The sequence below is a fragment of the Pseudophryne corroboree genome, chromosome 12 (genome assembly GCF_028390025.1).
Source record: "Pseudophryne corroboree isolate aPseCor3 chromosome 12, aPseCor3.hap2, whole genome shotgun sequence".
Classification (NCBI taxonomy): Eukaryota; Metazoa; Chordata; class Amphibia; order Anura; family Myobatrachidae; genus Pseudophryne; species Pseudophryne corroboree.
Window position 1 is genome coordinate 125792675 of NC_086455.1, and position 14215 is coordinate 125806889.

General features: G+C 43.5%; 1 protein-coding gene across 6 annotated transcripts in view; it reads right to left on the reverse strand.

The window, feature by feature from the left end:
* Nucleotides 1–544: 544 nt before the first annotated feature.
* The window catches only part of SLC35F4 (solute carrier family 35 member F4), a 402934-nt gene continuing 389263 nt past the window's right edge, over nucleotides 545–14215 (reverse strand). For all 6 annotated transcript variants that reach the window (XM_063947987.1, XM_063947984.1, XM_063947985.1 and 3 more), the window contains 4 exons: nucleotides 10791–10916; nucleotides 6843–7035; nucleotides 5258–5347; nucleotides 545–951 (listed from right to left, as the gene is read on the reverse strand). In XM_063947987.1, the coding sequence (XP_063804057.1) occupies nucleotides 710–951; nucleotides 5258–5347; nucleotides 6843–7035; nucleotides 10791–10916 (651 nt within the window). In that variant the 3' untranslated portion in view covers nucleotides 545–709. The remainder of the gene's footprint in view (nucleotides 952–5257; nucleotides 5348–6842; nucleotides 7036–10790; nucleotides 10917–14215) is intronic.

The following is a 14215-nucleotide window of genomic DNA, read 5'->3' on the forward strand; positions in this document are numbered from 1 at the left end:
CCTGGGCGCCACAAGGGCTAGAACCGGCCCTGCGCACAATCTGATTAACATGTTCCTGTCTCCTTCACAAATGTAAATATAACTTGAATTTCAATTGCATTCATCCTTTCAAACATAGACAAAGTTTAAACATAAATATGTTTCCTAAATAATGCAGCCTAGGACATCTTAGATCAAATTGTTGTTACACAAACCTACTGCATACAGTCCGGGCACTAGGACCCAAAGTCTGCAGGGAGGGGCGACCTCCAAACTGATGTGCTGATGGTCTCTCTCTGCCTCTCGGCCGCTAGTTGATTCTACATAGTTTGCGTCCACAGGCAGCCGGCCCCTGCTCTAGCGAGGAACTGCTAGGGGCCAATAGTTATCCCCCTGGATCCGCCACTTAATTCCACCTGAAATGTGCCCTGCGGTATTGTATATTTTGGGAGTGGTTAGAGGTCCTAAATTACTTCCCGGCTGAAGTCAACAACAGTATAATAATATAATAATAATATAGTAAAATAAACACTGCAAACCACAATAAATGAAGCGTTCCATAGAAAAATGTTATTGTGTTTATTTACTCTTAGGTGTATAAATGTAAACATTTGAATGTATTTAACTTAGAATTATTTGCAGATTAATACTGTGATATTACATAACAATTAGTGAAAATAATTAAATTATATTCACAGAATATACATTCACGTGCATTCAAATGATGGATTTAAGTCAGTGGTATAGACACTGTGCCATTAGCCCTGCTCCGGCTCCTTGTGTATACGCCGGCATCTGCAACATCCTCTGCGTGTTCCTCTGTCTTCTTTTCCTTTAAGCTATTGATGAAGCGCAAGGTGATCTCATCCCATTCCTCAGGAAGCAGCATAAGCAGAAACCCGATGCAAATGATAATGGTCGCCCCCAGTCTTACCACACTAAAAATCACTTCATGCTTGAGCAGGTCAATAGCTGCGTAAAATGAAAGACATGAAAAACAATCTTAATTTAAGATTTCTATTTATTTTCTAATAAAAGAACAGAGTGCCCATAACTGGGTAAGACATAACTCAAATGTCACATAGTGTCAGCACAGGGTCATTGTACCAAGTATTTATATCATCCCCCTGATGATTATGATCACTTGTGATTGGCTGTTTGCAAATGATTCGCTGAAACTGGTTGGTGCTTTCGTGGTAGCTTGGACTCAGATTATGGTTTTGAGAGCATTTTAAAATTTTATTAAAACATACCGTATATACTCGAGTATAAGCCAACCCGAATATAAGCCGAGGTGCCTAATTTTACCACAAAAACCTGGGAAACTTATTGACTCGAGTATAAGCCTTGGGTGGGAAATGCAGCTCTAGCCGTACACAGCCCTCATACTGCCAGATATGCCCCCACAGTGCCAGATATGCCCCACAGTGCCAGATATGCCCTCATAGTGCCAGATATGCCCTCACAGTGCCAGATATGCCCTCATAGTGCCAGATATGCCCCCACAGTGCCAGATATGCCCTCACAGTGCCAGATATGCCCCCACAGTGCCAGATATGCCCTCATAGTGCCAGATATGCCCCCACAGTGCCAGATATGCCCTCATAGTGCCAGATATGCCCTCATACTGCCAGATTGCCAGATATGCCCCCAAAGTGCCAGATATGCCCTCATAGTGTCAGATATGCCCCCACAGTGCCAGATATGCCCTCATAGTGCCAGATATGCCCCCTCAGTGCCACATATGCCCCCCCCCCCAAGTGCCAAATATGCTCCCCCAGTGCCAGTTACAACTTACCCTCCGCCGCTCCCGCGCTGTTTTGTGAAGGAGGGACACGGAGGGCACAGCGCGCGCCTCTCCTGTGTCCCTCCTGCGTCTCCGTCAGCAGCGGCGTGTGTGTGTAAAATGAAGTGCCGGTTCGTGAGCCAATCAGAGCTCATGAACGGGTACTTCATTTAATAGGCCCGCCGCTGCTGCCGGAGACGCAGGCGGGACACAGTAGAGGCGCGCTGTGCCCTCCGTGTCCCTCCTTCCCACTGACTCGAGTATAAGCCAAGGGGGCTTTTTCAGCACAAAAAAAAAGTGCTGAAAAAGTCGGCTTATACTCGAGTATATACGGTAATAGTGAAGGCATATTTCACAACAGAACAAACGTCTGAGAGACTGAATGTATGTTTATTTGACACATGCCTGACAGAGACTGTAATGAGTCCTAAGGTCTGCCTACGGGCAGATATTTTTTGCGTGCAACTTCTTTCAATCATCCGAACCCAAGACTTATAGATGGCAACCTGGTTTTGCCGAACTCTTCAGTAATGGTTGGCCTGTAGAGCATTGTACTGTAACTGCAAAGCTCTGTCCCATTTTAAGCATTTATATTGCTGATCTAACATCTTTTTTTGGATTATTTCATTAAAAATAATATGGGGCCTATGTAATAAGACTTGGATAGGGACAAATTAAAGAGATATAAACTATCAACCAACCGGCTCCTAACTTTCATTTTTGAAAAACAGCCTATAACATGGCAGTTAGGAGCAGATTGGCTGGTACTTTCGCTCCATCCACTTTATCACTCACCAAGGCTTAGTACATAGATCCCTAGCTATTTTATGTCAATGATGTTTGAATATTCCCCCAATGAGTTGTATCACATTCATATATCATGCATCTGACCAGCTCTAGCAAAGTGAGGAAAACAAAAGGTATGGAACAGAAATCTCTTATACTGTAGCTGTGGTTCACAAACTTTCTCAGGTCACAGCATGCTTAGGGCCAAATGTAATAGCTTGCATTCTGTGGTAACTGGGGCGATTCCGGTAATATAGTCACTGTCAGTAGATTTAAAGGGGCAATTAGTTAAAAGGCAAAACAAATATGGTAGACATACACCAAATGGAATAAAAAGAAAGGTACACTTACTAAGGAGGAAAAGGAGGCACACACAATAAGTAAGTGTAGAGAGGCACACATGGGGAGACAGAGATGGGTACATACAGAAAATTGGACACAGAGGGCCTAATACACATACAGTAGGTGGACGCAAAATTGTCCGAAGGTGCGAGGACTGAGACGTCCACTGTCAGCGTTCATAGACACTAAAATACTGATTGGTGCATGTTTAGTCATACCATCCTGACTTCTACCAGCCTCATGGCAGGTGCAGCTTCTCCACCCAAGTATAGCCTCCTATTTCAGCCAATGAGCTTCTGTGACATTCCCATACCATGCCCATGTGATGGACCATCTCCATGTGTGCTCTAAGATCAGTAACTGCCCAGGAACACCCATCACTTCTCCAAGACTGATACTGCGCTTCTCGAGCACAACAGTGCCACGGTGCACACACTCTGTGTAATGCATGCACCGTAAGAGCTCGTAAGGAGTAGTAGCAAAAAATCACCTAACTACATGAACACTGACATTGCATGTGTCTTGGAATCAGGCCCATAGGGTGACAGAGGCAGATGCATAGAGAGGGACCAAACACACACAGAATAGGACAGGCTTGGGGTAGAAATGGAGGTAGGGGCGGGAAGAGGAAGAGAGGGGATGCTAGAAACATAATCCTGACATGAAAAAAACAAACAAATCCCCTACTACTCTGCAATGGGCCAGCAAAAGAGACATGCATTCTACATCTCTATATTTAAAAAAAAAAGTCCCTGGTAGGTGACTGTCTGGGCTAATCCCGAGAACCACTCAATGGATTTTGATGTGGTTTTCGCAGTTTTCTAGAGCATTTGTCGTGGAAGGTTTAGGTGTATGAAACATTAATCTATGATAAAAGGGAGCCGAGCAATGACAATTTTAGTAAGAGTGACAATTTCTGTAAAAGAAGACTAGTAGTGCTCTACAGTGCACACAGTGGCCAAGAGTGGTACTGCAGTAGCTGTGTTCAGTGAATTTCCTAACTCACAATCATCTGAAACTGAGGTTACGAATGCATACAGCTTTAGAGATCATGTTAAAAGTTATGTCCTATCACTATGGTACATAGGGGGTTATTCAGCATGAGAAGCATCAGCGATGCATCATGCCGATTTATTTGACCGGCAAATGTGATCACATCGCATTGATGCGAATGCCTCTGTCTGATTGATAGGCAGAGGCATTCGCAGCGCAGCAATGCAGCATTGTGGGTGGTAACTCTGCATTGCAGGGGAGTAGTATCAGAAATGGGTGCGGATATAGAGCAGCCACATGATGTCACACATGGCCGCTGTGATGAGGAAAATGGTGGTGACTTGACTGCCTTTGCAGCCAGGCTGCGCAGGCAGGGGGCAGCCCTTATTCAGCGATATAATGGCATATTGAATTGATGGCAGCCTTTAGGCTTTGCCCTGTGTTGGGTGGCCCCAGCATGCGATCGCAAGCAGTTGCAGTTTTGCTAATTTAGTAAAACTACAACTGAAGCTGAGTGAGGACCATAATGCCTGGAATACTATTGGTCTCCCTTCATTGCTTAGCACCGTGACTGCAATTTATCAGATCTACTGTATATCAGTCTTACAAAGCTTGATAGAAGTACCCAGAGGGAATAATTTCAACAGAACCTAACTAACATTCCTATAGGTGACCTGCTAGGTGTCTCTCCTTATAGTGCAATTAGCGAAGCAAGCCAAAGAAAAAACGGGACTATCGGAGGCGTATGCGCAGCCAGCCGGTGTAAGATTATACATGCCGCTCGACCATAGTAAATGCGTCTGTTATTGCATCAACATGTCTCTGTTTGAGTAGCTCTTTAATAAAAGTTTTAATATTGTATTACCATTATGCCGTCATCTACATCTTATACGACTTTGGTTAAAAAAGGCTATCACCGTAATTTCAAAATTGCTCTCATGTGAAGGTGGGGCGGGGCGCTAGTAATAATAATACCGAGGACGCAGTTACACACATTAACAAACATATGGCAAGCCACCCGCCACGTCAAGGTGCCTCTACTCAGGTGGTCCTACACTATGTAATACAATAGCCCCACTTTGGATCAAATACTCGTGTTTGTAAAACGAGGGCCAACTTTTCTGGAGGCACCCCAGGATCCTCCAATATAGCACTTCAAGGATCAGTAGTCCTCTCAGAACAGTAACACACAGAATGGAAGTTGCTCACAATCAATCTATTGGCCATCACAAGTGATTCTAATGGAGGGGTTAACCCCTCCTTTACATGGGTGTCGGGATTCCAGCATCGGTATTCTGACTGCCGGGACCACGACAGCCGGTATCTTAACCGCATCCATTTTTATGTACCAATAAATTATTTAGCACTTACCTGCATTGCCTGGAACACTGAGAACTGTACCAATGGAAATGAGGATTGGATATGTCAGGACAACACCAACATTAACTAGTATGTTGAAAACTGCAAATAAAAGGAAAATTATAATTTTGTAAATAACTAAATGAAAATAACATTGTAAAACTTGGATCTGTAAATATTTTATGTACTATAATGTAGAACGTAGAATGTTCAGTGACATCAAGGCTTCTGCAAAAAATACTGTCAAACTCAAAGCTTTTAGTCAGTTTCAAAGACTATTTTTATAAGACAAGATTGCAATGTAGGAAAATGCACAAGAGACTGGAAAAAAGAAACAACATATAAACAATAAGTTTGCTTATAATGAAATTACTTTCACAGTTCTGTCAGTGATGTGCGGTGGGGTGAGGCAAAGCCTTTCCTGTCATACTAACGTCTGTGCTAGAGTTTTTACTGTATAAAGTATATGAAAAATACGAAGAATATATGAAAAAATATCTTCTTTGTATTATTCTAAGCATTTTTATGGTCAAATCTCTGAAGTAAAAAGTCTATGGCAGGTGAGGCACTGCTTTATCTTTTCAGCCCATCTCTGATCAAAACTCACCAAATTTCCAGGAGATTATACCTCAGCACCTGTGTATAATGCCCACATGCACCTTTGGCTCATATATTGTGTGTAAATCTGGCTCTGGTACTAACCAGTGCCTCCTGAGAAATTTACCTCACCGCACATCCCTGCGTTCTGTTATTCTTAAAGTTAAAATGCGCCAGTCTCTACCCCCAGCACAGCAAACCATTTTGTGAATACACACAGAGCCGGCCTTAGATATAGGCAAACTAGGCAAATGCCTAGGGCATTTGGTATGCTTAGGGGCACCAGCAGCTTCTGCTGATTAAAATGATATGCGGCATGCCTATATTCTGTGTGTGACTGTGGCTGTATCTGCATACGAAATGCTACGTTGCAGTGTATTCCTGGAAATCACTGTAATGTAGCATTTCGTATGCAGATACAGCCGAAGTTGCACACAGAATATAGGCATGCTGCATATTATTTTAATCTGCAGAAGCTGCTTGTGCATCCTAGCCACGTAGTAATGCAAATAAGATGCATTTTCGTAAAACAAAAGGCGACCGATCTTAGCAGAGCTGCCAGCTGACTCATGCCAGGCATCTCCTGCAGAACTAGTGGCGGTGCTAGGGGGCACCAGTCAAAATCTTGCCTAGGGCATCATATTGGTTAGGGCCGGCTCTGAATACACATACAGCCTATTATGTCACAAGAAAGTAGTGACTGCAGCAATTTTTGGGGTGTGTATCCAGTGCCCCACCTATAATGGCAGCTTAAAACACAGGCCAAAGCCAGTGATCTGTAAAAGGAGGTTGTAATGGAATTAGTACATTTCATGGTACTTCTGTGCGAAGACAACACCTGGAATAAGAAGAGTGCGCTGAACGTTGCATCCTGCACTCCGATATAGATTGACCCATACTAGAAACCCGGAAATATTAACACAGAAGCAAGAATCTAAATCTAGATATCAGGAAAAGTAACAGTCAATGAGTCAAGAAGACGTACCCTATTTCTACTTACCTAACCAGAGGCCGGCCACTCCGCACAGGTACCCCCATGGCAGGGCTGAGAAGGATGACCAGTGCTCCACTTTGGTAAAATAAAGAATAATTGGTGTACATGAGATGAAAATCAAATTGAAAAAGCCTAAAGTAGAAAAAAAATGTGCCGCTTCACCAAAGTTTGCCGTTCCAAGAAACATCTTAAACAAAACCTGTAACAACAAATACAGTAATTTGCTACAAGACCCAAGGACACAGCTTACTTTACACACATATAATCAGAATGTTTAGCACAAACATATAACTACGTGCAAGTACATTCAAGAATAGAAAGTGTGAGCATATATGGCCTGAATTAGGTCCCAACACAACTCGAAAGCATGTCATAAAGAACTGATGGCTGGTACTTTGCCATGCGCCAGACCCATATTGCGTATGTGTAGTATGGGACCTGCGTCATTGGACGCACTACGGTTGAACACATCAAGTAACTGACAGTCTGCAGCCGCTTGAGGGTGGGGAGGGGGCCTCCGTTTAGGGGGAGTGCCAAGGCCAGTATCCCCATCTTCCAACTGATATTTCCTGGCCTCTTGGTAAGAACTGCAACCAGCTGATGGTGTCAAAGGTGATCCGATGCTGGGTCCTCCAACACAGCACTGGATTATGAATGCATGCGGGAGGAGTCTACTTATATCAGATGCCTCCTGCGGCATCACCATATCTGTGCATCGCTGCTGCTTTCAACGATGCACCCCCCAACCGCATCTGATCAGGCCCATTGTTAGCAACAAACAATTCAGGGCATAACAACATAACACAACTACAAAACACATACTGTATGGTAACTGCTGAAATAAATATATGAATAAACCTTAATGTAACACCTGTACTCAACAACTACTTATCATGCGAGTCCCATCGGGTATGGGTCATTAGGTCGACAGTAAAAAGGTCAACAGCATCTAGGTAGACCCCAAAAGGTCGACATGAGAAAAAGGTCGACATGAAAATGTGTCAACTTTTTGACTGTCGACCTAAAGACCGGATGCCATCCCATCTTAGTTCCCAGTTCCGGAGCTCTTTAAACAGAGGAGTCTGTTATCAAGAGAGCGCTGATTATTGCACAATTTAAGTAACATATTTTACTGGGGCATATAGAGACATACAGTCTGAGTAAAGACTAACTTACTGATTCTCAAAGTGATTTTTATGAGGCAACGGGACACCTTGCACATGCACAGTGAAGCTGAAACACCAGAGTTAGGCTAATGTGGAAAAAATACTAAATCACCCCTTTATCTCGTATCTTTATTTTCTATACATTTTTGCTAAGGATTGCAGGAGCAATCACCTGCGAACTTTGCCCATTTTTGACTGTCAAAGCCCCATATCCTTGCAGACATAATGTTGCTCGCTCTCTCTCCCTCCCGGTCACCCTCTCTCCCAAAAGAGAAAAGTTGGCAAGAGGGAGAGAGAGTCGGGGAGAGAGAGAAAAACATAAAGGGATCTCTCTCTCTCCCTAACACACTCTCTCTTGCTCCCCTTTCTTTCTGTCTCTCCCTCCCTCCTTGACACCCTCTATCTCTTCTCTCTCTATTGCTCCCCTCACTCTCTCCCTTTCTTTTTCTCTCCCTGACACCTTCTCTCTCTCCCGCACACTTCCCTACCCTCTCACTGTCTCTCTCTCTGACAATTTCTCCCACTCACTCCGCTTCCCTGACACGCTCTTTCTTTTGCTCCCCTCTATCTCCCTCCCTTACACCCTCTCTCGCTCCTCCCTCTCTCCCCTTTCCGTCCCCCTCTCTCTCTCTGATACCCTCTCTCCAACTCTCTTTCTCTTATTCCCCTCTCTTTCCCTAACACCCTCTCTCTCTCTCGCTCTGACACCCTCTTTCTCCCCGACATCCTTTCTCTCTCCTTGTCTTTCTCGCTCATCTCTCTCCCTGACACCCTCTCTCTCTCTCTCTCTCTCTCTCAAACACCCTCTTTCTCTCTCACTCCTCTCTTTGACTTTCTTCCTGATACTCTCTCATTCTCCCCTCTCTCCCTCACCTCTCTCTCTTTCCCCTGTCTCGCTGCACCATCTCAGTCTCTCTCTCACTCCCCTCACTCTTTCACCTGCTCCCCTATGGGGTATAGTAGTGATAGCGGAGGGGGGTAGTCAGTTTTATTAGTTGAGGCCCTCACTAGCCTTAATCTGACACTGGTTAGAACAAAGAGTTATTGGAAGCCTGCAAGACCAATACGCCATCAAAGCTTATAGGTATATCTGATCACAGATCCTTAGCTTTTCAAAATAAGCCCTTTGTCATTTTCAGTCACAGGCCCATGTGGTCCTTAAAGCAGCCTTGCCAATCAGGGGTGCACATGTCCATTGCAATCTAGCCCTGTCAGCATATGTATAGCCAATTTGGCCACAGAACCGATTAAATGATTGAATTGTGTGATCAGTGTTGCTGTCTCTCAGTGGAAATCAATATACCTGTCCCATTTTGAACACATGATGCAAAATAAGAAGTATATGAGCAGTGTAAAACAAAACATAAATTGTGTTTGTAGAGAAAAGCCTGTAGACCAGGAGTCAACAATCCCTAGCACACATGCCAGATGTGACTCTCAGAATGGTTTTACGCATCACGCGTAAGGTTCAGAAGATTTGAAAAGCTTGGAACAAATTGTACTGTAAGTTCCAAACTTACATTTAGGCTCAATATCATACAACTAAAAGAACAATTTGTTAATTTATTCAATTACTGATAGCAAACAATACCTATAAGCGGTTGGTGTATTGGTCTTGCCGACCTCCACCAACTCTTTGATCTTACCGCTCTCTCTACTTCCCTCACTGCATAGCTCTGTGGTTTGAAAAGTATCACTTATTTTCTATAATTAAGAATATGCATTATGATTATTTGCTGGTAACTTTATCATAAATTAATAAACACAATTCTATAAATGTAGAAATGACAAACTGTGTGGCTTGTGTATCAAGCAGTGAAAAGATTGGAGAACTGGACCAGTGGAGAAGTTGGCCATGGCAACCAATCCACCACTACATATCATTTTATAGAATGAACCTATATATCAGAAATTCTTTTAAATAGTGGGATCCTGGGGTTTACTCGTTGTTTGTAGCTACCGGGACTAGGCTGGGGTCATGGCATTGGTTACAACTTTCCAAGCGAGCATGTATGCCACATGATTGTGTGAGAGTGAGGCTTGTTTGCGGCTATAGTTTGAAGCTGTAAAATAAATAAAAAAATAGAAAACAGTTTAATAACTTTATAAAAGAAATGATATAGGAGTAATAAGCCATGTACAGTCCTAATTTAGGCAGATCTGTTTCCACAATCACTTGCATAACAAAGATGTCAATGAAGAATATGCACATTGGCCATTGAAGGCATTATGGGTACGGGATCGGTATGAAATACCTCCAATCAAAATCCCGACAGCAATTGACCGATGGTCAAAATCCCGACATGGACAAAATACCGACATTTAAAATACAAGGTCAAAATACCGACATGTAAAATGCCGACAGGTCAAAATACCGACATGCGGTTTTCATTGTGTTTTTGTGTGTATGTCAACATAGGTCGACATGGACACCCTATAAGTGTGCCGCGTCCCCTCGCATGGCTCGCCATGCTTCGGGCACGGTGCCTCGCTGCGCTTGGCACACTATTATATTCCCCCTCCAGGTCCACTGGGATGGTAAATTATGAACAAGTCGGTTTCAATGGGAAAAAATCATGAAAAATGCATGTCGGCATTTTGACATGTCGGCATTTTACATGTCGGTATTTTGAACTTGTCGGTATTTTAAATGTCAGTATTTTGTCCATGTCGGGATTTTGACCGTCGGTCAATTGCTGTCGGGATTTCGACAGTCGGGATTTTGATTGGAGGTAAATTGACTGCATCCCATGATTGCTATTTAGATGATGTAACACTTTTTTTTTACCTTGTATAATGCTGATGCGGAGGCAGATCCAACAGCAAGAGCCACTCCAATGATTGAGTCACCATGGAAACCGTCTGCATACGCCATCATGACGATCCCCGTGATTGCCATTATTGTAGCAACTATCTGTGCCAAAATAAAAAGGAGTGAACACATCTTTACTGCCTCTCATGGGAAATATTCTGACAGCGCATAGCATGCTGGTATACAAAGACCTGGAATGAATGGCTTACAATAAGCTAATCACCAGTACCATTCTTTTCACCGAAACAGACGAAGAAACAAAGCTTCTGTATTAGAAGTCAAGCTTCTCTTAAAATGTGTGCCAGTAAGATGCCATAGGCATTAGCTGGGTGCCACAGTGAATGCTATTTCTAAATTACTTCTCCCAGAATCAATCAATCAACGTTGTTTATGAAGTGCACCTGATGTGCACCACGTAACACTTAGGTTTTGCATTAATATTGCAGAATTTAATTTTACCAATCAATTACCCTTGACCTTAGCAATGAAATGTGTAAGGAGCTTTTTGCAGACCACCTAGGATGGATGTTATAACTAGGAGATCCACGGCGGTCACCGAGAGTACCAAGGTTTAGGTGGCACTTAAAATGCTGAATGAGTCTGTTTGACATTGTTTGTACCTATTCAACAGCGTTCAAATTTATGCACTTTCAAGTTAAATTATTACAAACAGCCCATGGCAAACGCCATACACAGCAGTGCCTGCAGTTTGATTTAAATTAAACTGTTTAAATAGTTCTTTATCAATTCAAATATTAACTGAAAAGAGTTTAAATAAGTTAATAACATTCATTTTAATTAGAGATGAGCGGGTTCGGTTCGTCGAGATCCGAACCCCCCGAACTTCACCTATTTTACACGGGCCCGAGGCAGCCTCGGATCTTCCCGCCTTGCTCGGTTAACCCGAACACGCCCGAACATCATCATCCCGCTGTCGGATTCTCGCGAGATTCGTATTCTATATAAAGAGCCGGGCGCCGCCGCCATTTTCACCCGTGCATTGGAGATTGAACGGAGAGGACGTGGCTGCGTTCTCTCCCTGAAAAGCTCCATATCTGTGCTCAGTGTGCTGCAAATATCTGTGCTCAGTGTGCTGCAAATGTCTACGTTCTCTGCCTGAAAAGCTCCATATCTGTGCTCAGTGTGCTGCAAATATCTGTGCTCAGTGTGCTGCATTTTGGTGACCAACAGTATATAGTTGTACAGTACAGTAGGTCATTGCTGTATCTTGCAGCTCTGTGTCACTGCAAGTATCCATATCTGTGCTGCATTGTTGTGAGCAGTACATATAGTAGTACAGTGCAGCATTGTGGTGACCAGTATACTACAGTACAATAGTCCAGTGCTGTTCTCGCTGCTCAGTGTCAGTTCTCCGTAGTATCATCAGTGCTCAGTAAAATCAGTGCTCAGTATAATCAGTGATTGATCAGTATAATCAGTTCTCAGTATAATCAGTGCGCTGTTAGACGTGCGCCCGTTTTCCGCCATTAGTGCATTGGGATTTAGACAATTGATGAAGTTATTGTGTCCCCGATACAAAATCCCATCTAGATTCCACTTCACTAGGCAGACGGTAGCAAAATTTTACCAATTAATATCAGTGATTTATAATTAATTATTAATTACAGTGATCTTGCCAAATGATTCCAGTGATTTTGTTATTTTCTTCCAGTGATTTGGACCAATAATACCATTGATTAGAACGAATAATTCCTGTGATTTTGTCATTTTCTTCCAGTGATTTGGACCAGTAATACCATTGATTAGAACGAATAATTTCTGTGATATTGAGGTGTTTGTGTCACTTAGCTTAGCCGTCCAGCGACCACAGTGCACCTCTTTTTCTCTTTTCTTTACATCATGTGCTGTTTGGGGCCAATTTTTTTAAGTGCCATCCTGTCTGACACTTCCGTATATGTCCAGTGGTACTGCCATTTGATATAATTCCCGACATTACTGCCATTTAATTCCAATGATTTTGTTATTTTCTTCCAGTGATTTGGACCAATAATACCATTGATTAGAACGTATATTTCCTGTGATTTTGTCATTTTCTTCCAGTGATTTGGACCAATAATACCATTGATTAGAACGAATAATTCCAGTGATTTTGTCATTTTCTTCCAGTGATTTGGGCCAATAATACAATTGATTAGAACGAATAATTCCAGTGATTTTGTCATTTTCTTCCAGTGATTTGGACCAATAATACCATACCTCCCAACTGTCCCGATTTTCGCGGGACTGTCCCGCTGTCCCACCCACGGGCCGCAGTGTCCCGCGGTGGGGGGATAGTTAGGAGGTCTGTCTGTCGCTGCCCTGCTTAGCAGAGCAGCGGTGAATAGACGCTGTGCGCACAGCGTCTATTCAGTGCAGACAGGGGGAGAGGGGGCATGCCAGCAGGTCACAGAGCGCTGGGCATGACCCCTCAGTGCCGAAAACGGGGCGTGGCTCGCGATCGCGGGTCCTCCGTGAAGCCACGCCCCCTATTCATAGGGCACGTCCCCTTTCCGGGTGTCCCTCTTTGAAAGCGGGCAAAGTTGGGAGGTATGATAATTAGAGATGAGCGGGTTCGGTTCCTCGGAATCCGAACCCCCCCGAACTTCAGCCTTTTTACACGGGTCCGAGGCAGACTCGGATCTTCCCGCCTTGCTCGGTTAACCCGAGCGCGCCCGAACGTCATCATCCCGCTGTCGGATCCTCGCGAGGCTCGTATTCTATCGCGAGACTCGGATTCTATATAAGGAGCCGCGCGTCGCCGCCATTTTCACACGTGCATTGAGATTGATAGGGAGAGGACGTGGCTGGCGTCCTCTCCGTTTAGATAGAGAGTGAGACACTTGATTTACTAGTAATTTAATTTTAGTAATTTTGGGGAGCATTAGGACTGGAGTACTCAGAGAGTGCAGAGTTTTGCTGATAGTTATACTAGTGACCACCAGTTTTATTTATTATTTAAAATCCGTTCTCTGCCTGAAAAAAAAACGATACACAGTCACATACCATATCTGTGCTCAGCCTCAGTGTGCTGCATGATAATATCATCTATGTATATCTGACTGTGCTGAGTGCTCACTGCTCACACAGCTTAATTGTGGGGGAGACTGGGGAGCAGTTATAGCAGGAGTACATAACAGTGCACACTTTTGCTGCCAGTGTGACTGACCAGTGACCACCAGTATATTGTCTGCCTGAAAAAGTTAAACACTCGTGTGGTGTTTTTTTTTTTTTTTTCTATAAACGCATTCTGCTGACAGACAGTGTCCAGCAGGTCCGTCATTCATTATATTATAATATATACCTGCAGTAGTGATATATATATATTTTTTATATCATTATCATCCAGTCTATACCAGCAGACGCAGTATTGTAGTCCACGGCTGTAGCTACCTCTGTGTCGG